At 47.5% G+C, this 27284-nt stretch overlaps 1 protein-coding gene across 6 annotated transcripts in view; it reads left to right on the top strand.

Moving 5' to 3' along the window:
• Window positions 1–27284, top strand: part of LOC135234450 (histone deacetylase 7-like) — a 77705-nt gene that overhangs the window by 24473 nt on the left and 25948 nt on the right. For 2 of the 6 annotated variants that reach the window (XM_064299074.1, XM_064299073.1), the window contains exons 2-6: window positions 871–939; window positions 22064–22248; window positions 22857–22944; window positions 25011–25131; window positions 25799–25905. In XM_064299074.1, coding sequence (XP_064155144.1) covers window positions 871–939; window positions 22064–22248; window positions 22857–22944; window positions 25011–25131; window positions 25799–25905 — 570 coding nt within the window. Of the gene's footprint in view, window positions 539–870; window positions 940–22063; window positions 22249–22856; window positions 22945–25010; window positions 25132–25798; window positions 25906–27284 lie in introns of all 6 variants that reach the window. The other 4 variants (XM_064299078.1, XM_064299077.1, XM_064299075.1 and 1 more) reach the window with 4 other exon arrangements.

Raw genomic sequence — 27284 nt, 5'->3', positions numbered from 1 at the left:
CTAGAAGAATTTGAGAAGAAATGGGAAATAAGTATAACAACCTGTTGCAATCTTTTGTGACTCATTCATAAAAGATACGACAGCCTCAAACATAGCCTACACGGAAGTTATTTTTTATTTGGAAATGGTGAATAAAAAACACGTTTGGGAGTTTTGCATTTACAAATAGCAGCAAATGCAATTTTAATACGTACAAGACCTTGCTGTTTCTTTTGTTTTATATAACATGCCTGCATCGCGACTCTTTTCGCTGTGCATGCAGGTTGTGGAGGAAGCACCGCCAACCCAGATGGCACAGTGATCTCGGATGCTAAACAAATTAAGAGTTAAAAGTTTTTTTTAAAAGAGTACGAATCCAGTGTGGGAAGCAACGAAGGTTACTTTGAATGTTTTTCAAGCGGGACGTTCTCTTGGTATTCTAAAGACTCCGATTGCAAGTGTTGCCGGTTTCTTCAGAATGAGTCTTTCCACTGCATCGGGATAAGACCTAGGAAGTGTACGTGAGCAACACAGCAATTTGGTGACAATACAATAACAGGTTTGTGGATGGTGGATAGGCTTTTAATTTACATGTGCATTTGTTAAATGAATTACTCACTTTGTCAGTACTAGTCGAAAATCATGTGTCGCTGTCTCTATGTTGTGCGCTTCCGTTGCTGTGTTTCAAGTAAAAATTTCCTCGTGCAATGCACTGTTCAACAAGTAATAGGCTACTTTTTCTGTGAGAAGTTATCAGCCGTGCCGGGATGTGTGTTCTGCCAGCAGTGTAATGGGAATATCGGCATGGGGAGATAGAAGTAATCTCATTGTTGATGTGCTGTTACAAAAGTAGGAGAATCATTTTATAACTAACTCTCGTCCTCCCCACAGATGGAATTACGGCGTCGGGACAGACCTTAGACACTGACAGACAGGAGATTCATTTAGCGGGAGCGGCAGGTACAGTATTGTGACCTTCATTCCCCCAATATCATCTTCCAGTACAGTGCAAATACCGATATCTTTTGCAGGATAGTCATTTGTAAATGTATAAATAATTATGACAATTACTGAAGACGTTACTGGGAAAAACGCGGTTGATGTAACATTCTCCATTATCCGGTTCATCTGATATCATTACCCTTGTATTGACTCCTGTACGCCTGGTTCTGCTAGCCGGCTGTTTATTTTCACAATATAAACTTGCTACTTATGCTGGCTGTTGTGGGGTAATCCGCCACTTCTGTGCTATGGTAGTGCGTTCTATTTCTGTCTGAATCCGTCTCGAATGTTCACCACGGGAGCAAACTTTCTTCTAACTTGCCCGGGTGTAGCCTACAGCCGTAGAAATGTGCGCGTAATTGTGGGTCATATGCATACCCTTGAGAAACTGCTTTTTTAAAAGCAATATGATATTTAAGTGTTTTGCGAAAATAACAAAAAGAGTAATCCAAAGAATCCGAAAAGAAGAGAAAATGGTGCATTAAGTGTAAGATTTTAAAGCACTTGAATATTTTAGTGTACTCGCTTTGGTAGTTTTTTTTTTTTTTGGTCTCGTTTCTTTTTTTAAAACTTCCTTAATTACCTCTCGTTTCTGTATATTTATTTGGCCGTATTACATTGGCATATCTTAAAGCGGAGTCAAAAGCAAATACATTTTATTGCGCACAAAAATAGCATCGTTGAGGAAATGCTTTCACCGTTGAGTTAAAGCCGATGTAATTTTGGTGCGGAGGTTGTGGGGCGGCCAAGCGGATGACACAACGGATTTGATTAACACACAACGGCACAATTAGCTGTCACCTTTAAACAGGGCTATTGTTGCGGTTGAGGGTGTAGAATTTCAACTGGTGCATATGACATCATGGCCGAGGCTCTCATGTTAGACACACTTGACACACAAGTTCTGTGGTAGCTCTGCTTGCAAAATGGTCCTCCTCTTTGTACCGACTTACTGTGCATCCTGTCAAGGTTAACAGTTTGATTTTAAACGCAAGGTACCCAAAAATGTTTTGCCGAACAGATATGATTTTTAAAAACGGTAATTATAATAAGCATCATTATTATGAATAACAATAAGAATATAAATAATAACAACAAATGCGTTGATACTAATGCACCCAAGTTACTGAATTTGAACGGCTGTCTTGGATACACCTGTTTTTAAAAGGATACAATGTTAAACACGAAAATAACATCCTCTTGAAGACAATGTAGCAAGTGCAGTTTTGTGCCGGGAGCGAGAGGATCACAGGACGGCAGGGCTGCACGGAACCAAAGCAGATGAGCCGGACGGCTGGCAAGCGCTTCGGTACATCCTCATCCCAGCGTCTTTGTTGAAAAGCTAATGCCGCTGCTTATTGTTTCCTACTAAGAAGTATTGGCAAGTCAATGTTGGGAGATGTCGTGCATTGGAACATAACTTACATGCCTTTCAAGCTTGGTCACAAGACGCCATGGCACTCTGAGTTTGGGTGTGCATTGCTGTAGAACTAGACCACGAGTTTCGGTCTGCATGAACAACGTAGCGTTTTGTCAACATAACTACTATGCTATGAAAACAGAAACGCTGCTGTGTAAAATAATTTTGCCGGTGGCGTTAAATCCATTGAAAATTAAGATTTCCGATGCTCAGTCGCATTACGCTAGCCTAAATTTTGGCGGTTGCTTGGGTGCGTTTACTCAGAGCACGTAAATATGAGGCAAGTTGACCCTTAGCCCGTAGGTCGCACCAACCGCCCCCCCCCCCCTTCCTACACAACACAAGGCCCCTTGAATTACGCTCATGTTCCTCTCAAAAGCCTCCGCTCTCTGGAAAAACAAAGTGAGGTCATCGCTAGGGCCCGAGAGTGTACGGTTTCACATGTTTCATCGAAGGGATCAGACACAGCCTGTCTTTGTGTGGTGTGCTCTTCCTCAGTCCCTCACGCAGAGCCTAATTAGTGCTTATCTGTGGCGTCCTAAATGAGCGTATTAATCCTGGCAAGCCAGATGGAGGTCATCCTCTACTGTCTTTCACATTTTTGTGTGAAAGATGAGGTCGGTGTGGTTGAGGTTGAGTTTCCTCCTGTCGTAGATCATGTCACCGGCTTGGTGAGTTTTTCCCATTCTAGCGGAATGCAGTTTTGCCGTGCTCCGCTCCAGGTTATGCGCTTCGTTTCTCCGTGTTGCCGATAAAAGACCAAGTCCAGAGCGCGAAGCCAAGGGCGCTTGAGGCGTACTTCGTTTCCCATCAGCCACAACTGAAAAGCTTTGTGGAGCTCCTTAACTTCTGGTCTCAAGTCAGAATTTGTTTGGAAGATCAGGGTTCTGTGTTGGTTAACCTGGTTCACTCAAATAAATTAGTAAATAATTTACAGATTTGAAACACAAAAGTGGACTACCCCTTATTCTTGATAGGAATGGCTGTAGTGTCATATGGCCATTATTGGCCCTACTGTACTTTGTCAGTGTAACATTTTTACACTGCTGCTTTATAAAGTCCTGGTTAAGCCACATCTGTGTGCCATGTATGCAGGTAAAAGCTATACCTGCATTTGTTTTACCTGAACTGCTTTTTATGTACTTGGAAGCTTTGATGTGGCTGTGTAGAATGAGCACGTATAAGGTGTCAGATCAGAAATATGTGATCAGAATGTTGTTAACTGAACATTCTTATGCTGATGTAACAATCACTACTGGTACTGTAATTGAAAGCAGGTGTTGTAGAACTTAGAATGTTGAAAAAACATTCCAAAAAGTCTACTCTTCAAAGGAGAATCTTTTGCCTCATGTAGGCAAGAATGCCTTTGCCTATTTTTCAAAGAGCAGTTTCAGCATATATTCAACTTATATAAATAGGAACAAAGCCCAGTTGGTCCTGTAGTTGGTTCTGGCAAGTCATAGGGCAGCACATGTTGAGGTTGTCCCAGTTTAGGTTCAGCCAGGGGACTGCTTTTGCTAACCCTGTGAAAATTGGGGTGTGGAAAATGCTTCAGATCTATAAAAAATAAAAAAACACAAGGAAAGCAAAACCAAAATACACAAAAATCCCCAATTTCACCAGCAGAGGAGAAATAAGCATGTAACAATAGAGAGATTGTTTTTCAGTAGGGAGCAGAGAAGATCACGTTTCCTGTTCCTTGTAGAAACACAAGTCAGCTGACTGCTCACTGCCTGCTGATGTCTTCTGTGAACTGTGAAACCCTGCAGGCATAAGTGACTCCGGGTGTATGTGTGTGTGTGTGTGTGTGTGTGTGTGTGTGAGTGAGAGCGAGGGAGTGTGTGTATGAGTGAGTGTTGAGGGAAGAGGGGTAGTTTAAAAAAATTTAAAAAATCCCATCCAGTGTCACAACCTACACCTTCACTAACAGAAAGAGGTCTGGAGCTGTACACGGTCCAGAGGAGCTTGTCATAACATTAAACACTGTAATGCTGTATTGTCCGAAACGGGCCCAGCCTCCAAACCATTTTAAGGTCTGACCATGGTGACCAGTTTCATGCCCCACATCTGGGCGAAGCCGCAGCAGGACACACGCAGCAGGGGCGGAGGCCGGGCTCGGCGCCGTGCCGTTTGGCTGCGCTAACAGAGACGGGACAAATTAACAGCGCCGTAGAGATTGGTAAGCTAGTGTAAATAAACTGCTTCACGCTAGGATGCTCTCGACCGCGAAAAGTTAGCGAGCAGCGGCTTGGCCGAGTCTCCGCGGCTCCCGTCCCACCCCGCCCATCGAGCTCTGCTCCCGTTGGCCCCCTCTCGGTCATGTGACCTGTTGCCATTGTGACGGTAGAGGACACGCTTTTTACGTAGTCTGTTTTACAGCTTTATGGTGTAATTTATGGGGTGGGGGAGGGAGGTTATCTTTTTTATGGAAAAGGGAGAGCAGGAAGCCCTTTGCTGACACTGAGGAAGTGGCGAAGGAGTGACGGTAAATCAAAATTGGGATTGTTTGTCCTGCGGTCTGCATGCACCAAAATGCTTTCTCTTCTCACAGGGCTCCCTCAGCTGTAGAAAGTGAGGTTCTAGAACACTCCATGGAGTTCCAGAGAAACATGGAGAGTTCTTGAAAACAAGGGCCCCCAGGCTGCTGGCGTAGCCGTTAGCTGCGCTCTCTCAAACTGACAGCCGTGCAGCCCCATTACAGCAGGGTAGTCTCATTGGCCCAGGATCAGATTGCCTGTTGCCAGGCAGGTAAGGTGATCCACATCGAACGAGCGTGGAGAAGAGCATTTTCACATTGTACCGTAGCTTGCCTCCTAGCACGAGAGCGGCTTGGTGATCATGTGATGTCACTGGTTTCCCCCCAGCCCCTACAAGCAACGAATGCCCTCTTTCAATGAATGAGGAACTGCTCTCTCTCTCCAGCTCAGAATTACCCATCGTTTCCCACACCTTTACCTATAGCAAATGTCTCGCAGGGGTCACTGGCTGAAGGCCATTCAGAGAAAAGCACCTGGGTGACACATTATCACTCGTGTGGGCTCTTTGAATGAGACGATGCTTTATACCTCCGATGATAACTGAATCTCATTTCCCAAAAACTGTGTGAAAGTCTTAAACAGAAGAAACCATTTGTGTAAAAAACATGTCACAAAGGAAAAAGAACAGTGACTTTGTCTGGTGTGATATCCAGTTTTTCCTAATACGCCCCCCATTAGACCCCCCCCTCCCCAAAGCCAGGCTGTATGTAGCTTTGCTGCCGCATTCCAGCAGACACGAGCAGACGGCCAAAACAGGCCCGAGGTGCGGGCTGACCCACTGAGAATGGCTCTTGTCAAACCAATGTGCGCTTTGGCGCTAACCGTTTGTAACACAACTGAATCAAAATCAATGATTTTGATTTTGATATAATTCGTTATAATTTTAGAGCCAGCCATGTAGTCTGAAATTAAAGTGGGAAAATGACATTAAACTTACTTCAAGTTTGTTTCATTTTTGGTGTTTTTGATTCACACTTTTTGTGCAATGACGGATGTTTTAGGTCTTTACAGAAGTTACTTTTTGAGCAGCCAGCTTCATGGTTTCTGTATTGGGGGCATTTCGGAAGTCTGTGGTCTTAAGCAAGAAGATTCACTTCAGTTAACTATAAAGTAGCTTGTACAGCAATGTTATGCTTCCCAAAATTGCGTAAGTGTACATTACCTGATTTATGTTTTTAAAAAATGACGTTGAATCTTATTTGCAGTTTGAACTATTTCCTATAGTGCATACTGACTGAGGCCGTGGCTTCCTATATTAACATTGCCACACGTGGCGAGAAGCAGACATAGACTGTAAAAAAAAATACGGACAGAGTGACTGTGATATCACCCATTGACCTTCTATGGGCTTGTGAAAAGCATTTAGAAGCCACAGAAGTGCAGTTTTTGTGCTGACATTTTGTACAAATTGGTGCCACAGATTGCGCACTTGGGAAAGAAGGGGAACCCGTATATGGTCACGAAGTCCGGCCTGGGTTCGGACATAGTGTGATGGACAGTGAACTGTCCCTTGAAGTAAACTGTCCCTGAACTGGCCACAAAATATTAAAACGTCCAAATGACTCAATTAATTGGCACACGAGGAGACATTGGACAAAGAAAAAGCACCCATTGCTACTACATGTTTTTGTGCAAAAAAATTATTAGCTTTGTATCTTGACTCCACTGACTTGTAATACAGCGGATGGTTGAAAGACCTATACTAGAGCCAACTGCACTGGCGCTAGAAAGCGACGTCTCTCACCAAGGCTAGGAAGTGAGATTCAAAAACGAACCCATGATTGCCTACAGACTACCTAGTATCTAACACCATATCAAGCCTAGTCTTGAAAATCCCCAGTGTCAGTCTCTACTACGTGATCTGGAAGGCTATTTCACACAGGCTACTCTGTGTGAGAGAAAAAAATAGTTCCTAATGTTTGTATGGAATTTACCTTTTTGCTCATTTTCATTTATGTCCCCTCATTCTACTAACAGAACTGAAACTGAAGAATCTCTTTTAGTTCACTTTGTTGATCCCCTTTATGAATTTAAAAGGCTCAATCAAATCACCCCTAAGCCTCCTTTTACTAAGCTTGAAGGCATCTTAAGTCTTTCCTCCTAGAACTTTGGCCCATCTTTCATACCAGGAATCAATTTTGTTGCTCTTCTTTGAACCTTTTCCAGAGCCTCTATATCATGTAGTACAGTCCCCAGAACTGCTCGCAATGCTCCAAGTGTGGTCTAACAAATGCATTGTGTATGATAAGTATAACTTCCTTGGATTTATACTAAATACTTTTGGCTGTATATTCCAGCATCCTGTTGGCCTTTTTTTTTTTTTTTTTTACTGCTACTGCCCAGTGCCTTGAACCTGGAAGGCTTTGATCAACCATTACTCCCAAGTATGTGCACCTGCGTTGTTTGTGCATTAGTAATAAATTATTTGACAGGTGTGTTGTCATGAGGTTAATATGAGGTATGAAGTTATACAAGTAATATTCACATGATTCACACCATATGCATGACTACATTTTGGATGGTTATTACAATTGCAAATTTAGTTAGCTTGCCAAGTATTTTGTATGCTATAAAGGATACTATTTATTTTTGGAACGTGGTAGCTAGCCAACTCTCCAGAATGTGTTAAATGTACATACATATATAAAATCTTGTTCCCCTGGTACTGCTTGAATGTTTTGTTTTCATTTGATTAGATGTGTGGTCATAGTAAAAATTCACAAGCGTGTGACTTGACGTTAGCTTGTCTATCAATGATATTGCTGCAGTGGGTGACCATACACCTAATTTTGTGTGTTTTTAGTATTTAGGACCAAGTTAATGTGAGCCAGTTCTGTCTGCTTCCCGACTGATTCTGCTCTCAGAATATTGCAAATTTACTCACAGTTTGTGAATCAATACAGTTTTTTGTCAATTCATACCAAAATGAATCAATATACTGTGTTTTCAAAATCCAATGCACATTCTCTGCTTAATCTGCATTGATTCAACCTTTGAATCTAAAAATGGTTTGTTCAATTCGAACTTGCTATAACAATGATAAAATGGTCTTCATGTCACTTCCACCGTCTATATTTAGCCAATCCTGATCTGTTGCAAATGTAGCTAACCCCTCAAACAGGATGTAAATACGGAAATTGATGTTCCCTCTTCTTTTCAGTATCCATTTGTTTCAGCTCCTCATCCTTAAATTCTGGCTAGAATAAATAAGGTTTGAAAATGCTGCCAGACACAGTCGTATCAGGTTGGTAACTACTGGCACAGAGCATTAGGCTGGCACAGAGCATTAGGCCTGGCTACTCCTTAGCTGCATCTTAACCATGACTTAGTGGTCCTTTGGAGTGAAGAGCTTGAGAAGGAAAGAAGTACCAACACAGTCTAAAAACTAATAATTATCTTTATGATGCTTATGTTTATATGTTTTCTGATTAAATGGTGTAAAATTAATCTGTCCATATGTACAGCCTCTGGAAACATAACTTTGCTCTACACGCTGCTTTGGAGTTACTCGAAGTGTATTTTCTTGATTTAGTCCACAAACTCCCAAATGTCCTGGCCATTGTGTCAGCCATTTTAAAGCCAGCTGGTCATCTAGAACGGTCCAGGCCCATCAGGAACACACTGAGAAACCCACTATTAAAAACCTCCAGAAAGTGGACTACCCGTTTACATCTGTGGCTCAAAATTCAAGTTTAAGACAATAGTTAAGATTTAAGCTCAGCCGTGGCTAACTATTGGCTGAGGTGATGTTTGTTTCCTGGAATGTAAAGTAATGTGCTCATGGAGTTCAAAATGATCTTAATTAATGGAAAATGAATTTTCCTTTAACCTGTGATGTCAGTCCACGAGGCAAAGTTACTGATCATGGGGACACCTTATTTTCGTTGAGTTGAAAGCGCCCAGTTGCACCAGAGTGCACACGCTCGTGCAGTCTTGTGTGTGTTTTTGGGCTTTTTCACGGCTCCCTCCCTGGTTGTTGTGCATTGAAACAGAAGGCCTGTGACTCGGCATATTCACAATGTGCGCTCCCCCCCCCCCCCCCCATTTTTCCCAGAACAGCTGTTAAAATTTAAAGAGTTTTGAGACTGGGAGAAAGAGGGATCGGTAAGGTGTCATTATCTGCATTTTTGAGTCTGCCAAAGTGCAGTTTGGGGTAAGTAGCAAATAGCATTGAACCATTCCAGAGTTCCAAGCTGAATGTTCACACGCTGCTTTCACAGTTCTTTATGTTTTCCTTTAGTGTGTCAGAAAATGGACTTTTGGGGGGGAAAAAATAATTTGTGTTTATCAACTTTTACACTCCCACCCCCCCAACTTATGTATCATTTTTATCAAAGTCACATTCACTGTATTCAGCACATGCAAAGTAAGGGTTCTTTTGCCCTGCAAAACAGCACTGGGGGGCCCTCTTTCTGTCTGCTTCAGGCACACACCCCTGGATTTGCAGGACTGACCTGCGATCCCAGGGTGCAGTGGCAGTAGAACTTTGGCCCACCTGTTAGCTGGGGTTTCGGCGTAGAGGTGGAGTGGCTGGCACAATTAAGCCTCAGAACTGATCAGTAGTTGCTATATAACTGTAAGAGAGCAGCTTCATACCATGAGTGTTCAGCTGAAATGGAAACAGGAACTCTGCTTCTGTAATTGGTAGTTACTGGTCAGTGAGCATTATGATTGGTCAGTGAGTGGGAAGGTGATTCTGAGTGGCAGCTATGTTAATCCGAATGTGGTGAAATGGAGAGTAGTGCTGGATGTGCCGGTGTCTGTGGATTTTTACGTCTGTTGCCCCGGAGACACACCCTCTTCTCACTCTGCTGTGTGCCATGTTCCAGACCAGGTGAAAGGGAGGGGAAGCAGGTGCATGATGGGATGTGTGTTTACAGGGGTCTGTTGAAAGGGCAACTTGATTTTTGGGTGGGGCTTGGGAGTATGTCGGAATTTCTTTTAGAAGCCATTTGTGCATGTGTGCGTCAGTGTTGGACAGGGTTGGCACACCTTAGTGTAATACACCTTCAGGTATAATCACTGCTTGTATTGTGTTTTTTGTGTTTGGCTCTCAGAGCTATAAATAGGCTTAAATAGCTGGGGGTGTTAGGACTTCAAAAGGAGGGGGAGGGTGGAGTGTTTATGCACACCCTGTGACTGGAACAGGCTGCGCGTGCGCGCACACACACACACGCACACTCGCTTATGTTTAACTGATACTTTCCCTCGTAACAAACAGTCTGCACACAGCTTATGTGCTCAAGATGGTCAATAGCACACCCATACTGCAGAATGCATTTGCGGCAGAGCTGGATGTTTCGATGTGCAGACTTGAATAACAGAAACGGATTTGCCTGCTATGGGTAACCCCAGTCAAGAGCGATAGAGAGAGAGAGAGAGAGAGAGAGAGAGAGAGAGAGAGCGAGAAGGCAGGAACGTGCACTCCAAGGCTATAATTGGAGATCCTGTCTTACACAAGGTTGATTTAGCAACGTCGAAAACAGCCACAGCACCATGTCACACAGCTGCGAGGGCACAAACCCGATTGTCCGCGTTCAAAAACAACGTCACGGAAGAGCAGGCGCTCCTTTCTGAGTTAGCACAGCTCGGGCAAGGCCTGGAATGAACCCCAAAAGATTTAGAAGATTGACTGGCATGCCGCTCTTCCCATTCCTGCGGCCTTTTGATTGGCTCAATTTCAATACTCAATTTCTGGGTATGGTTGTGTGCAAAGTACCATTCGCTCGGCTTTGTTAATCATCATAAACTCAACTGTGCCCTCTGCACCCCCAGGCTCCCCCGCCCCCCATCCCATTCTGCACCCTCCCCAACCCCCCCATCCCATTCTGCACCCTAAAAGTTTTGTGAGGAAATGGAGGAATAGCAAGCCTTAATTCACACACCTGATTCACGAGGTGTAATTTATAAATAGCTGTGTTTGAAGGCCTTCTGATGTCTTACCGGTAAAGTAGGCCTTGCATAACATTAGAAACATTCCACAGGCACTCTAATCCAGATGGACTTAAAAAATGAAGTGCATAAGTACTTGTGGCGCTTCTGTTGTTCTGGTCTTGAGTCAAGTGGATTGGCCGCTGGTGACGGATAGGTGCCTCTTCAAACGGATGAATCTGTCATTTTTTAAGACTTTTTTTTTACTGTTACTGTACCTCTGCAACACTGGCTAATTCTTTGAGTGTGTGTGCATGTACTTGTGTCTATGTGTGTGTGTGTGTGAGTGAGAGAGAGAGTGTGTGTGCTTGTGAGTGTCCGTGTACTTGTGTGTATGTGTGTGCGTGCGTGAGTGATATCACATAAATAAGTGTTCTCCTGTGGTAGTCTCTAAAAGGAGGCTGAGACAAAACTCTGCCAACAGGAAGTGTCTTTTTGGTGTTGAGGTTTGTGTTTTTTTATAGACTCTGCTTCCTTCTGTCTAGTGAGGTTGCTATGGTGACAGGGCCTCCTTCCTGCATGTTTATGGGATGGCTGCAGAGGCCGTGGGCAAGAAGCCACTGTAGCCAGGGGCGACGGGAAGGGGTGCCTGGTCTCAGACGGTAAAGAAGAAAAAGAGAAAGAGAGAAAGAAAGAAAGAAAGGAAGGGGGGCAAAAAAGAGGATGTTATCGCCAACCAGAGTCGAGCGATGTTGAGCCGCACTCTGCCTAATTATAGCCAGGAGAGAAACAGAGTGTGAGCAAGGGAGACTGAGAGAGAGAGAGGGAAGCAGTTTCTGTCTTTTCTATTTTTACGATATTTATTTTCGATCTGCTGATGGTAGAAGCTGCAATCATAAGCGCTCCCTGGCCCGAGCAGGAAACCAAACAATAGAGGGTACTAGCGTAACCATGCAGAGGGGAGGGGGTCCTGGCTAATTAAAATTGCCCAGGCTTTCTGCCCTGTTGATTAAAACTCCCTCAACTGCCTCCCAGCTCTCCAGAGAGTCCCAGGCTTTATTTCTGCAGCTCATAGTGAGTACCAAAGCAAACAACAACCCGTACGAGAGCGTACGAGTCAGTGTGAGTAGGGATGTGTGCCCTGTGTGTAGGGTGTGAGTAGGGATGTGTGCCCTGTGTGTAGGGTGTGAGTAGGGATGTGTGCCCTGTGTGTAGGGTGTGAGTAGGGATGTGTGCCCTGTGTGTAGGGTGTGAGTAGGGATGTGGTGCTCTGTGTTTAGGGTGTGAGTAGGGATGTGGTGCTCGTGTTAGGTGAGTAGGAGTGGTGCTCTGTGTAGGGTGAGAGGGATGTGGTGCTCTGTGTGTAGGTGTGAGTAGGGATGTGGTGCTCTGTGTGTAGGGTGTGAGTAGGGATGTGGTGCCTGTGTGTAGGGTGTGAGTAGGGATGTGGTGCTCTGTGTGTAGGGTGTGAGTAGGGATGTGGTGCTCTGTGTGTAGGGTGTGAGTAGGGATGTGGTGCTCTGTGTGTAGGGTGTGAGTAGGGATGTGGTGCTCTGTGTGTAGGGTGTGAGTAGGGATGTGGTGCTCTGTGTGTAGGGTGTGAGTAGGGATGTGGTGCTCTGTGTGTAGGGTGTGAGTAGGGATGTGGTGCTCTGTGTGTAGGGTGGAGTAGGGATGTGGTGCTCTGTGTGTAGGGTGTGAGTAGGGATGTGGTGCTCTGTGTGTAGGGTGTGAGTAGGGATGTGGTGCTCTGTGTGTAGGGTGTGAGTAGGGATGTGGTGCTCTGTGTGTAGGGTGTGAGTAGGGATGTGGTGCTCTGTGTGTAGGGTGTGAGTAGGGATGTGGTGCTCTGTGTGTAGGGTGTGAGTAGGGATGTGGTGCTCTGTGTAGGGTGTGAGTAGGGATGTGTAGGGTGTGAGTAGGGATGTGGTGCTCTGTGTGTAGGGTGTGAGTAGGGATGTGGTGCTCTGTGTGTAGGGTGTGAGTAGGGATGTGTAGGGTGTGAGTAGGGTGTGAGTAGGGGTGTGGTGCTCTGTGTGTAGGGTGTGAGTAGGGATGTGGTGCTCTGTGTGTAGGGTGTGAGTAGGGATGTGTAGGGTGTGAGTAGGGTGTGAGTAGGGGTGTGGTGCTCTGTGTGTAGGGTGTGAGTAGGGATGTGTAGGGTGTGAGTAGGGATGTGGTGCTCTGTGTGTAGGGTGTGAGTAGGGATGTGGTGCTCTGTGTGTAGGGTGTGAGTAGGGATGTGGTGCTCTGTGTGTAGGGTGTGAGTAGGGATGTGGTGCTCTGTGTGTAGGGTGTGAGTAGGGATGTGGTATTGTTTGAGAGTGTTCAGTGTAGGTTACTATCACGGTCTTAATCCGCCTCCTCACAGGGAGAAATCTGATCGGCTTTGGAAACTTGGAGGAGAAGCGCAGTGGAAATTTCACCCCCTTCAGCATGCATAAAACATCAGCCTAACTAGCTGTGGTACTGTTTCTCCCTGATCCTCTCTGTGTAAACACACACACACACGCGCGCACATACACACACACCCCTACTCTGTCAGCAGGCAAACACACACAAATATGCAAAACTCAAAACAGCACATTTGTGCCTGCGTGTGCACACACATTTGACAATGAAGCTTCGTTCTCCCAGCCCTTGTTGTACCCCTAACCGACTCACTGGCAATGCTTATACTGTATGCTTAATTAAGTATTATGTTTAAATGCCTCTATTAAAATAGAGCCCTGTGTTTTCTGAGGCTGGCGTGAGCCTGGCACATTTAAATAAGGGGAAGTGAAATGGGCACAGCAGCTCCGGTTCTCATGACTTTCGGTTTACGGCGCCTGGAATGGGCGAGCGGCCCGTCTTGCGCAACCTCCAGAGCCCCGTTTGGAATGAAATCGGTGTTTGAAGAGGTGACAAAGACGTCTATTATTAGCTCGGTCGCAGAAACACGAGGAAGAAAGTGGGTGGAAATACCTGTGCGTTTGCATAACTGCGCCTCGAAACAGGCGCGCGCTGACAGGTGCGCCTCCGTCCTTCACTGTGTCTGTTTTTGGCGTGTTTCTCCAGCAGCCCCTGGGCAGTCTGGTGTTTCTCAGGGGCCCTCTTGTGCAGGACTGGAGCTGTATCGCGTTACAGAAACAGCGTGAGGAGGGTGAGCGGCGTGTACCGGGTCCGGCAGAACGTGCCGGCGAAGCGTAATTGTTATTTGTGTTGTCGATTCGCGGTGCGTGTGGGGGGGTCTGAGGGGGCGAAGGCGCGTCGACGGGGCGAGCGGCTCGCGGGGACTGACCGGTGACCGACACGGAGCCAGACGTGTTTGCGGAAGAAAGTGCCGAGAGTCCAGCGCGTCTCTGAGCAGGAAACGGAGACCGGGGAGCTGGAACTCCCAGCGTTCGTTGGCCGAGGAATAAAGTGGCACTTCCTGTTGCTTCCCGCAACACGGCTTTGCATTTGCTCCTGTCAACACCTGAGTCTCCCGCCATTTACGTGACCATTGCTGGGAAAGTGCGCTCTCCACAACCGCTTGCTTCCTTGGCTGGCTCCCTTACCTCTCTCGCCACAGGGAAGCGAATGAGCTCCGCTCTTAAAATGTCTGCCTTTACCGTTTGTGCATCGCTATTCAGAGGTTTCCCTTTCTTGTGCCCACTCTGGGATACATACATTGGGACATTAATGATGTGTCATCACTTTAGACATAAAAACCGGAGGTGGGCTTTCCACCAATCACAGAGTACATTATTCATTAGAAACAGAACAATTCCGACAGTGATTGGTGGATGCTTTCTGCCTGTAATTCCATAGTATCTAGGCAGTATGAATGGAAGATAGCCACCAATCATCGCTGCCATTGCCGCATTTGTTGTTAACGACGTATTGGCAGAGAGCTCCTTTCTCGTTTCAGTGCGCAAAACTGACGACAGGTCACTTCCCTGTTATCCCTATACCCACTCAAACCCTTGCAAACTCTTGTCGTAGCGCTGACCCTTTGTGAGGTCTTGGCGGGTTCAGAGGCCTCCTGTTGCCGTGGGACCGATGAGGCTTGGTTACGCTTTCAGCCGTCCGCCAGTATAATTATTTGTTCATGTCCTCCGGTGTGCTGCCAGCTGCTTTCTGTCTCCCCAGTTAAAATAGTTAAGTTGTGAACGCCACGTCAGGGCACTGCGTTGCGAAAAATAATGTGTTGAAATCAGTTTTTTTTAATTATGTGTCCCTCAAATTTGCGTACCATGAAGATAATGACGGCACATCGGTCTACATTCACATATTGAATTCACAGCTGAAAAATATACTTCTCCCCCTCTCTCATTCCCAAGACACGACTTAGCTGGCCGTCTACGTCTTACTGGAGTGTTTTTTTTTTTTTTGGAAGAAGTCACAACACGTTTAGGGCTGCTTGTCCCACGTGAGGAATGCACTGCATTTCCCTCTGACTCTGTGGAGTGGAGAGACTCCAATGCTCCTGTGTTCCTTCGCAAAGTCGTCCTTTCTTCTTTCTGGCCGCCCCTCTCTGGAAGTCAGAATGTGCTGGAGGCCCTGGTTTTTCCCTGTGGGGTTTTTGGGGGTGGGGAGCAGGGTATAGGAGTCTGGAGTGGTTTTTTAGGGTATGGAGAGTTGGGAGGCGACTCGCCTGTTGGAGCTGTCTTAGTGTCTGGGATGGTCGATGTTCAGGTAGCATTCCGCTGCAGAGTACGTGACTTCACAGTCTGTGTTCAAACGCCTGCCAGATCAAGAGAAAAAAGTCGGTTACCAGATTCACCTGTCAGAGCCTAGTTGAGCGGACGGTTCGGGAGTGGCTGCCGTAGTTCAGGGAGTTCCCCTGTCAGATTCAGTAGAGCGTGCCGTTCACCGACTGAGCGAATGTAACAGTGAGTGGGGTCCGTGGCAGGCTGTAGATTCAGTAGGAGTGGTGGGCCCCGCTGGTTCAGGAGCCTGTAGATTCAGTAGGAGTGGTGGGTCCCGCTGGTTCAGGAGCCTGTAGATTCAGTAGGCGAGTGTGAGCCTGGTGACACTGAACTGGAATGAACACTTTAGCTTGTTAGCGCATTAGCACCTGGCCACAAGATACAGGCCAGAGCCCAAACGATCTGTTGGGCATCTCATGCAGTTTGTCACTTAAACACCTGCAGTCCTTATCTAATCAGTACCACAAAGGGGGAGAGGGGCTTTACATTTAAGCAGCAAGGCAGAGAGGCCATGGCCTATATACTGTCTTTCTGCATATGAATTACTCACCAATTTAAATGAATACATTTTAATTAATTTAAAAAGCGGAATGCCCCTTTCCAAAGGACAACTTATTGAAATTGTAACCTCTTTTGTTTACAGGTGACAGTGGCCATGTTTACATGCACACCAATACCCCAATTATTGGGAGTAATTAGTTTGTGCCAGTACTTACATTATCGAGTACACATGGATATAAGTAATGCAGTTACTCCAGTAGTTTACATGAGTCTTTCCATAATCAGCGTGTGCTCGAAGGAAACGATGTACTCGACGGCCATGTTTGTTTTCATCCGGGATCTCCAGCTTCTGCCGGACACGTGCAGTTTCAAAAAGCCGAAAGAAATCTGAGCAGGGCGTCTGCCCGCACCAAAAAAATCGAAAGCTTAGCAGAAATCCAGGAGTGCGCCAATTATGGCCGTGCGCTAATAAAGAGAATCAGAGGAAGACATTTACACGACCATTTAAGTCATCTCAGTATTGCCACATTCGGGGTAAGGTCAGAGTATTAGCGTGCATGTGAATGCGCCCAGTGTGGCACAGCCGTTTGCCAGTTCGCGGCTGGGGAGATTGCAGGCTTGTGTCCAGGCTGTGCGCTTCAGGTACTTTGTTCTGACTTGTGCTAATATCCAGCTGTAAGCACAGATGATATGTGAACTATGTGAGCTACGTAAGGCATCCAGGATCAGGGCATGTACTGAGAAAATGACTGAAAGTAGTCACAGCATCGAGAACTCTGTGACCTCACGCACCGGCCAGGGTGCGAACGGGAGAGGCGAGTTCCGCGGAGGCACGCCTCCATCACAGGCCGAGCGGGGCGCGGGGCGCGGGGGGCGCGGGCGGGCGGTGTCCCCGCGGTGTGAGGCGGCCGGCGCGGCTTCCCGTTCCGTCATGGGGCGTGCTTCGGTGGCCCGCGGGAACAAAGACCGGGGGGGGGGGTGTGGTGGAGGGTTCGAGGTCTCGGGTTACGATCCTGTTGCTGGTCACCTGTGCCTCTGAGCGACGGCCAGACGTACGCTCAGAGTAAAGGCTGCGGTGTGGCACGCCAGCCCCCCCCCTCTCAGGCTGGGAAGTTTCAGATGTTCCTGCGGAGCCTTCGGGCTTTGGGATGACTTTCTCAGGGGTGTCAGGTTCTCACAGCCCCCCTCCCCCTCATTATTTATGACTTTTTTTTCTAGAGGTGGAGCTAGTGTGTGTGTGTGTGTGTGCCTGCGTGTGTGTCCACTGACTGGATGAGGGGAAAAATAGGGAGCTGGGGTTGACCTCTTGGATTGCACTACCGTTCATTTGCAGTGTCACAGTGAACTACCAAGTGGGTGTTTAGCTGCAGTGGGATGAAACACACACACACACACACACACGCACGCGCACTCTCGCACACAGACGTATACTGTACATACACACACATGCACAGACACAGGGGAGCATGCAGGAATCACATTCAGCATTGTTGTTTGCTAATCTTTTATCAAGGGTGTCTGTTTTTGTTTTTTTCCCTGTATGAGAGCTCGGTACTATAGCCTGTAAAAGTCCCCACCAGCCCTGTCAAAAGTCCCAGCCAGCTTAAGATGTGAAATTGCTCTCTGCACTTCTTGTGCGTGATTGCTGTGTAGTGTTTTGATGTTCTCTGCTTGTGGCCTGTGTATTTTTAGAGGTGATAAGTCAAATCAATTTTAACTTCCAGAGAAATGGTTCTGCTACTTGAAGCACTCCTACTCCTACACTGGCAGACGGTTACTGCTCCCAAACAGTTTAATAAATGATTTATTAGCGGCTGTATTTGAAAATGTACCACCCCCCCCCCCCCCCCGCCTCTTTGTCGTTTGCTTTTTCTCACTCTGGGATGTTGTTTGCATGGAATGTCCGCCAGGCCACTGCTTGGGAACTCGGATGATGAATGTGTCTAACAGAAGTGGCTTTTGAAAGCAGTGAAAAAAGAAAAGGGCTTGACATGTTCCTCCCACACCCCCCCCCCCCCCCCAAAATAGATTTGGCCCAAAAGCCTTCATTTCCTTCAGGGGGAGAGAGAGTGTTTATGTGTACGTGAACGCGTGCGTGAGGAGGGGGGAGAGAGGGGGCATTCTGCTCCACAAGGGGCAGATGGCTCTCTTGGTTTATTTTTTTTATCATCAGTACTTCCTGTTTTTCCTAGTTTTTATTTTGAGACGGCTAATTTAGAATTCCTACTGCCCCGGCTGGCTCTGTTTGTGACTCCGTCCCCAGATTTATGCTGACAGTTCACTTCCATTGTCCCGCATTTATTTATTCCTCTCTTTCTTTAGGTCTTTTTTTGCGCCGCATTGCACCTCATGCACCATATGAAGGAAGTAGCGCTGTGTGGACTGTTGGCTGTAAAATAGTCACTGGTTCTCCTGTAGCATTGTGTGGTCTCTAGGGTATAAAATAGTCCTAGGCTCTTTGGTAGAACTGTGTGGCTTGTAGGGTGTAAAATAGTCACTTGCTCTCCTGTAGTACTGTGTAGACTGTAGGGTGTAAAATAGTCACTTGCTCTCCTGTAGTACTGTGTGGACTGTAGGGTATAAAATAGTCACTGGCTCTCTTGTAGTACTGTGTAAACTGTGGGGTGTGAAATAGTCACTGGCTGTCCTGTAGCACTGTGTGGACTGTAGGCATAAATATGTTACAGGCCCTTCTGTAGTACTGACCTTATGTAAGGAATTAAAAAATTCTTATTTTCTTTTATTTCTGGTGAATGGCCACAGTTTTGACCAATCGGACAGTATTACACACGCACTATACCGAAAGCATATCATGTGTGCACTGACCAAGAGGTCATTGTCATAGATGGGTAATAAACGGTCACCGCAGTCATTCATGCCAGTTTCATGAGCAATCTGACCCTGGAGTGGCCTCATGTTCAAAGCTGTGAGAACCTGAGCAGAATTTAAAAATCAGTTGCAACACGTGAATGCGTTGGCCAATCGGAAACCGCAAACCGTGTTTGCCAATCACCATTTCCGAGAGGTGGACATGTTTAATAAGGGCGGAGTGAGGTGAACTTGAACACAGAGTGCAGGAGAGGGACAGTGGAGAAGGAGAGCGCTCTCTCACCTGTTCCCCGCCTGATCCACACCTGCCGCATTCCTGGGCCTCTGTTTTCCCAGCTGGGTCACTGACCCGCCCACATGCTGCCTCAGAGGCTTGGGCCATTATGCAGCGCTGTCTGATACCTTCAGTACCAGATCACTGCTGGTCTACACACACACACACACACACACACATACACGCACACACAACACACGTGCACACACACACACACACACACACACGTACACACACGTGGGAATATGTACACATAGGACTATGCACACACACGCACGCACGCATACACACACACATACACGCACGCACGCACACAACACACACAACACACACGCACGCACACACACACACACACGCATACACACACGTACACACACACACACACAGCGAGGGGGGTCTCGGGCTGACACAGTTCACAGAGGGGTGTTTTTGCGCCGTCTGAAAGCCTCATGAATCATTACAGTGGAAAAACAAAAGGGCGCGGAAATGTTTCATGGGGTTTTATATTCGGTGAGTCATTGCGAGAGGAAGAGAGCGGAGGCATGCGCTTGTTCTCCGAAGTGAGCGCAGGCCCCCTTTCCCCGCGGCCTCCCGCCGCCGCCGTCGCCGCCGCGCACTGGGGGCTTCTGGGTCCCGCGCCTCTCTCGGCCCGTTCGCCGACCGCTGAAGGGTCTGAATAATTTCAGACGGCGGCGGCGGCGGCGGCATTCTCGGCCCCGCTCAGGCGTTCGTTCCGCTCGCGCCTCTCCTAATATGGAGGGGGCCGCTTCAGGGCGCCCCGTTCCACCGGGCACCGCGGCACGCGCCGCTCGCGTCGCTAAAAAGGCCGAGGGAAGCGTCCCGTGCAGGCAGAGCCCTCTTCTCCCAGACTCCATTTTACTAACTGCGGGCCACACACCCAAGCCATCTATAACTCTGATCCCTTCAAGCTCTCCTTAAAGTCTGTAAAGATAGTTGTTTCGTGTGCGCTGTAGTGTGATTCATTTAGTCAAAGTGCAATAGTTGTGCATTGATATTTCCTCCAAGGGAAATGTAGTTATTGGCTTGTGTGGAGGCTGTGTGTGTGCAAACAGGCCTTTGATTTCTGTGACTAGCCAATGAATGAATGACATAACGCCTTGTTTCCAAGGGGAGGGGCAGGGGGAGAGTGTGCGTAGTTACGCCAGTCTGTATAGAAGGAGCATTCACTTCAGACAATGCATACATTGGTTCAGTGCTGTGTAGGAACTAACACCCCTCCCCTTCATCCCACCATCTTAACCTCACCGTTAAAATGCCTTTTTGTTTCGGTTGCTAAATTTAGCCTCTCGGCAGCCCGGGGAGGCGACAGATTCATGGGTCTGACCTGAATGCTACAGTCGTGTTACACACTCTTTCTTCTCCTCCTGTCTCTCTCTACCCTTTTTTTCCCCTCATTCTATTTTTCCATACACCCACATGAATGAAATTATCAAGCTCTCTTTGGTACACGGGTGCAGGTACGGAACTCCTGCTCTCTATGGTACACGAAAGCAGGTACAGAACTCCTGCTCTCTATGGTACACGAGTGCAGGTACAGAACTCCTGCTCTCTATGGTACACAAGTGCAGGTAAAGAATTTGTGCTCTCTATGGTCCACGGGCACAGGTACAGAACTCCTGCTCTCTATGGTACACGGTTATAAGTACAGGACTCCTGCTCTCTATGGTACATGGTTGTAAGTACAGGATTCATGCCCTCTATGGTACACGGTTGTAAGTACAGGACTCCTGCCCTCTATGGTACACGGGATGTGAACGAGAATGAGACTGAAGTAACCGTTTCAGTTCAGAAAGCACGTGGAACCACATAAGCAGGTTTGAGAGTTTGTATAGGGCCGCCATTAATCCTCCGCCCCCGCTCCACTAAGACCTACACGCACGCAAACGTACACATTACAGGCATGCACGCACGCACACACACACATACACACACACACACACGGAATCGCAAGCGAATGCTAACAGTGCAAGAGGAACGCATGGGGGGAAAAGAGGAGTAGGAGCAGAGAAAAGCAAGAGTGCACACAGCACACAAAGGAGAGAGATGGAGGAGGGGTCATGGGGGGGGGGCCTTGGTGGTGGGGGAGGGATATTGTCCATCCGTCCAGCTCTGACTCTAATGGCTGTGTGGGATTAGTTTTCTCATTTAGTAGGCCACAGATGGAGTGGCTTGTGTCTCTCTCTCTCTCTCTCTCTCTCTCTCTCTCTCTCTCTCTCTCTCTCTCTCTCTCTCTCTCTCTCTCTCTCTCTCTCTCTCTTTCTCTCTCTCCCTCTCTCTCTCTCTCGCTCTGTTTGTCTCCCAGCCTCCCCTGTCTTTCTCCTCTTGCCTGTGCCTTCGCTTTAATAAGTTTGCTGTTTGCATATCAAGACGGCGGCTGTTTGGGTTTTTTTTTTTTTTTTTTCCTGGAAGTTTCAGAATAGCCGGTGGAGGCGGGACTGAATGTAAACCGCTCTTCTTGTTCTCTTAATTCAGAGAAATGTGTGAATATGCCTTCCAGCCATGCCGTAGTGGCGTAGCGTATTTTTAAATGCGTATCCTAGAAGATTGTGTGATTAACTGCATAAAAATAGAACAATTAACATTTTAACACAAAACAAGAATAAACACCGGGCCAAGTCTAGTTCTCGTGTTTGTTTTCAATTTTATACATATCATTTGAAATTTCTGGTTATTCAGGGCCCAGTTCTGACTACTCCAGTCGGTCCAACTGGTTCTGCTGCAACCCTTTCATTTAATCTCTCTCAAAACGCTTTATTGGCATGACGTATGTCAGTATGTGTTGACAAAGCAAAATGCTAAATAATGCACATGAACTGCAATGCGATGTCATGAATTCCAAACAAATAAACAATTCTGCAAATGCATAAATGAATTACTTTTGTGATAATAATAATCCATTATAATAATGAATAACTAATAAAAATTCCCTCTCTCTCTCTCTCTCTCTCTCTCTCAGCAGGCGCAGTGTCAGTCCCCCCTGCGTCGGGCCCCATGGACCTGCGGGTGGGCCAGCGCGCGGTTCGGCCGGGCTCCGACACGGCCATGCTCACGCCCCTTCCCCACCCCCTCCTGCTGCCCAGTCCCTTCTCGCCGCAGCCCTGTGCCCAGTTCTCCCAGCAGCAGCTGCACCAGCACATCAGGGTAAGCCCTCCCCCCGTCCCCAAAACACGCACCCTCAAGACTGGCAGTGAGACGTACTGCGGTATCAAGTTCACAATACCATATTCTCGCGGTGCGATACTTCGTTTGAAAAAAAAAAAAAAAAAAGGGGGTTTCGACAACTACAGCACTTCACTGAACACCGCCATGTGTGTAAAATGAGTCATGAAAACTCAAGTCAAGTCACTGTTGTTCACGTGATCCCAGTTTAATTTTTTGAAATCTCAGTCACATGCAGACCTGGGTCAAATATGTATTTGTTTTGGATTCAAATACTTTTCTGTGCTCTATTGATCTTGCCTGGTGTAATTGAGCCTGCCAGTGTGACCAGAAGGCGGGGTTTGCACTTTTTGAGAGTATTTCATTGGTTCCAATACACCAGGCAAGATCATTAAAGCGTAGAAAAGTATTTGAATCCAAAACAAATATGTACTTGACCCTGGTCTGGTCACATGCTAATTTCAATTCTTGATGCACCACATAGGGCCATGAACGTTTTTTTTTTTTTTTTTGTACGCTGTATTTTTCCACACCCTGACTCGAGACACATCCTGTGGCCCCGCTCTCACCGCACGCCCGCTCTCTTTCAGTTCAACATGGAGCAGAGGAGGCGCGAGCAGGAGCAGGAGAAGCAGCAGGAGCTGCAGCAGCTCTGGCACAAGGAGAAGAGCCAGCAGAGTAAGGCTCCGCCCACCCCTCGCCCGACTCTTCCCAGCCTGCCCACGCAGACCACGCCTCCTCCTCCTCCTCCTCCTCCTCTTTTTCTCTCTTAAATCAGAAATGGAAATTTTCTCAAGGTTTATTGGTGTCTGATTGAATGCACAGAAGGCTAGGAAACAAGCACAGCATCAAAGGACGTCTGGAAGGGGACCTTCTTGGGTCCGAGCGCATTCCGCGCATGATTGATGTATGGGTGATGCGTGTTTAAGACATTACTCATTCGCTGTCTCTGTCTCTGCTTTAATCCGCTTAATTCCACCCGCCAATGAGAACGCTGCATGCACCTTCGTCCCGTTCCTGACACCGCGTGATGTCACAGTTCTGTGCGCTCAGTAAGCTCAGGACAGGTCTCATATCTGTGGTCTTGGCCTGTCAGATACGAATGCTTCCGGCTCTCCTTAGAAGCCAAATTAGGTTTGACGCCAAATACTTAGTTTGACGCCAGATATCCAAAGAATGCTCTTGAGTTTATTTTAAAAGAAAGAAAAGACTAAAAATAAACCACAAAAAAGCAGCAGCTACAAATCATCCTGTCTAGCGTCAGAGGACAGGGGAATTTCCCAGGAATCGCCCGTGTGCTTTAATCACACTGCTGTTCCGAGGAAGTCCAAAAACACACAGAGGTGTGCTTGTAAAGCCAAAAAAAAATCACAATGGAGAAAAAGAACAAGGAAGTGATGGGAAAGGTTTCGGGTCACGAGTCTATCATCCGCGTTTCTGTTTCCGCTCTTATCTCCTGTGGAATCATATTCCGGTAGTGACAGGTGGAAGACGTAATTAAAAGAGTACACCTGTCACCTGTGGGGCCTGCTTACGTGTCCCCATGTCACCATTTTACATTGGCCACCATTTTATATCCAGTGCTGTGGGGATCCAGGAAATTCACTCTCCAATCTTGAGACACACCAGATAACAGATCATCATTTCAGTATTATTTATGGTTTTTCCCATTCAATAATGCTTGCTCTTTTTCCATAACTATAAAAGCTGCTCTGTGGTTTGTGTTGTCTGAGTCTGATCTTTGCCGGTTAATCAGCAGATTGTTGGGCGACGGGATGGTTAAAAATAGGCTTGCTAGGCAAATAACTTGGTCATGTAAATATTGACCCTGTACGTTATGGCACCTTCTGGCTCATGCAGATCAAGGCAGGGCTGCACTTGTCGGGTGTGGTCTGGCTCATGTAGATAAAGGTGGGGCTGTTCTTGTCGGGTGTGGTCTGGCTCATGTAGATAAGGGTTGGGCTGTACTTGCGGGCGTGGTCTGTCATGTAGATATGGGTGGGGTTGTACTTGTGGGCGTGGTCTGTCATGTAGATCTGGGTGGGGTTGTACTTGGGGGTGTGGTCTGTCATGTAGATATGGGTGGGGTTGTACTTGTGGGCGTGGTCTGTCATGTAGATATGGGTGGGGTTGTACTTGTGGGCGTGGTCTATCATGTAGATATGGGTGGGGTTGTACTTGTGGGCGTGGTCTGTCTCATGCTGATCGAGGCAGGGCTTTATTTCCGTGTGTTCTTGCACTCTCCCGTGACCTGCCCCGCTCCGCCCCTCCTGCCCCGGGGCCTAGCCCGCGCCCTGCTCCGTGTCTTTGGGGTGCTGACAGGCCGGGGCCGCCCCGGCCCTTTGATCCGCCTCCCCGAGGCTCCAGCGGGAACGCGGCCCATGAGCGGAGGTCTGGGGGACCGCCAGCGCTGCAGGGTTTTTCTTGGCCCAGTCAGACACCTTCCCAGAGGTCACTGTAATTCTCTCTGCTCCAGTGCGTTCTCGCTCACTCTGTCTCGCTCTCTTTCTCTCTCTCAGCCTCCCTCTCTGTTCCCTCAGCACAGTCACACTGAAGCTCTACACTTTGAGTCACAGCTCCGCTCTGAGTCACAGCTCGCGTCACTCCCTCCTCTCTGTTGAGCATGTTTCTGCACTAGGCCAGCCGATCTGTCCCTCAGAAATGTGCTGTTCTGAACATAAATAATAAAAGGGATGAGATGGTTCCTTCCAGGCCTCTAATTGGCTCCTTGTGTTGATTGACAGGTGCTGTGGCCAGTTCGGCAGTGAAAAAGAAACTCCAGGAAGTGATTCTGAAGAAGCAGACTCAGGCTGCTTTGGAGAGGACCAACTCCCACCCACTGAGTGGCCCGCCTGTGGGATACAGGTGAGGGGGGCGTGGCCTCATTTAGGCCCTGTGCATGACTCTCTTTCTGCAGTCACTGCTCTTCTGCCACTCAACTCTATAATGAGAACCTTAGCACTGTAGGCCAGTAACTGGCAACAACACAAACGTAGTCCTGGATTTAATACACCTCTATCCTTAGGTTAGAACCAAATACATCCCAGTATTGTTTTTCTTACATAAACAGAGTTTGGCTAGTTCAGCGGTTTAGCAAAATGAACTCTCCATATTGTGTTTATGAGGGAGAAAACAAAGGACAGGTGTAGATTAAATCCAGGTGACATTCTTTGTGTGACTGTGTGTATTGTTTTTTGCAAGCATTGGCTCTGTGTGTGGTAAGCCTGAGTTTGTCTTAGTGTATTGTGATAACCCCTTGGGGGTGTGTATAGTGTATATATAGACAGATATATATGTGCGTGTGTGTGGTTTGTGTGTGTGTGTGTGTGTGTATGTGTGTGTGTGTGTGTGTGGTATGTGTGGGTGTGTGTGTGTGTGTGTGTGTGGCATGTGTGCATGTGTGTGGGTGTGTGTGTGTGTGTGTGTATGGTATGTGTGCGTGTGCGTGTGCGTGTGTGTGTGTGGGTGTGTGTGTGTGTGGTATGTGTGCGTTTGTCCTTATGTGTGTTAAACCCTGAGTGTCTCCTCACAGGGAGCTGGCCCCAGACCCTAGCGCACCCCCCCAGCCCTTAATGGTTTCGTCTCCCGGACAACAGCCAGGGGGCGACGCCTCCGAGGACCTGCCGCTACGGCGAGCAGGTGAGACGCTCCACCCCCACCGTCCCCGGCACCGCTTCCTCATCCCAAATATCCCTAACACTGTCCCAAAGATCCCTAGCACTGTCCCTAAAGCTCCTAGCACGATCATAAAGATCTCTAGCACAGTCCAAAATATCCCTAACACAGTCCCAATGATCCCTAGCGCTGTCCCTAAAGCTCCTAGCACAGTCCCAAAGATCCCTAGCACTGTCCCTAAAGCTCCTAGCACGATCATAAAGATCTCTAGCACAGTCCAAAATATCCCTAACACAGTCCCAATGATCCCTAGCGCTGTCCCTAAAGCTCCTAGCACAGTCCCAAAGATCCCTAGCACTGTCCCTAAAGCTCCTAGCACGATCATAAAGATCTCTAGCACAGTCCAAAATATCCCTAACACAGTCCCAATGATCCCTAGCGCTGTCCCTAAAGCTCCTAGCACAGTCCCAAAGATCCCTAGCACTGTCCCTAAAGCTCCTAGCACGATCATAAAGATCTCTAGCACAGTCCAAAATATCCCTAACACAGTCCCAATGATCCCTAGCGCTGTCCCTAAAGCTCCTAGCCAGTTCCCCACAAAGACCTAGCACTGTCCCTAGGACCTCCTAGCACGGATGAACACGACTCTGCACGTTCCACAAATATCCCTAACACAGTCCCAAAGATCCCTAGCGCTGTCCCTAAAGCTCCTAGCACAATCCCAAAGATCTCTAGCACAGTCCAAAATATCCCTAACACAGTCCCAATGATCCCTAGCGCTGTCCCTAAAGCTCCTAGCACAGTCCCAAAGATCCCTAGCGCAGTCCCTAAAGCTCCTAGCACAATCCCAAAGATCTCTAGCACAGTCCCAAAGATCTCTAGCACAGTCCCAATGATCCCTAACACAGTTCCAAAGATGTCATACCCAGCCCTGAAGGGCGGGCCATTTGAGCATGTCCGGGTTTTGTCGGTTGTCCCCGGCCCAGTGATGGAGCGGAAAGGGCAGACAGTGGAAGCTAGGCCGCCTCCCCCGAGCACAGCAAAGGGGCACGTACGCTCTTGAGAAGGGGCGGGGCCGGCCAGGTTACGCAACGCTCCGCTTCATTACTGTTGCCCGGCCAACGGCGAGGGCGTGCTGTCAGGACCTTTAGCTCAGCACGTGGAACAACACCTGCACGCAAAACACTTCTGCTGTTAGATGGCACCTGCCATTTAACACAGTTAACACTGTCACTACGACGGAGTTTTATGTAAACAACCTTCATTAGAGCCCTAATATACCTCCTGATATACAACTGTGAACCTACTGTACATACAACATACTCTTATGCATATACACTACTATATCCATTGCATTACATACCTGTGCATCATATTGCATATACTACTGTACATTCATGACC

The sequence above is a fragment of the Anguilla rostrata genome, chromosome 11 (assembly GCF_018555375.3).
Source record: "Anguilla rostrata isolate EN2019 chromosome 11, ASM1855537v3, whole genome shotgun sequence".
Lineage (NCBI taxonomy): Eukaryota > Metazoa > Chordata > Actinopteri > Anguilliformes > Anguillidae > Anguilla > Anguilla rostrata.
Note: the sequence above shows the minus strand (reverse complement) of the source record. Positions and strands in the feature narration are given on the sequence as shown.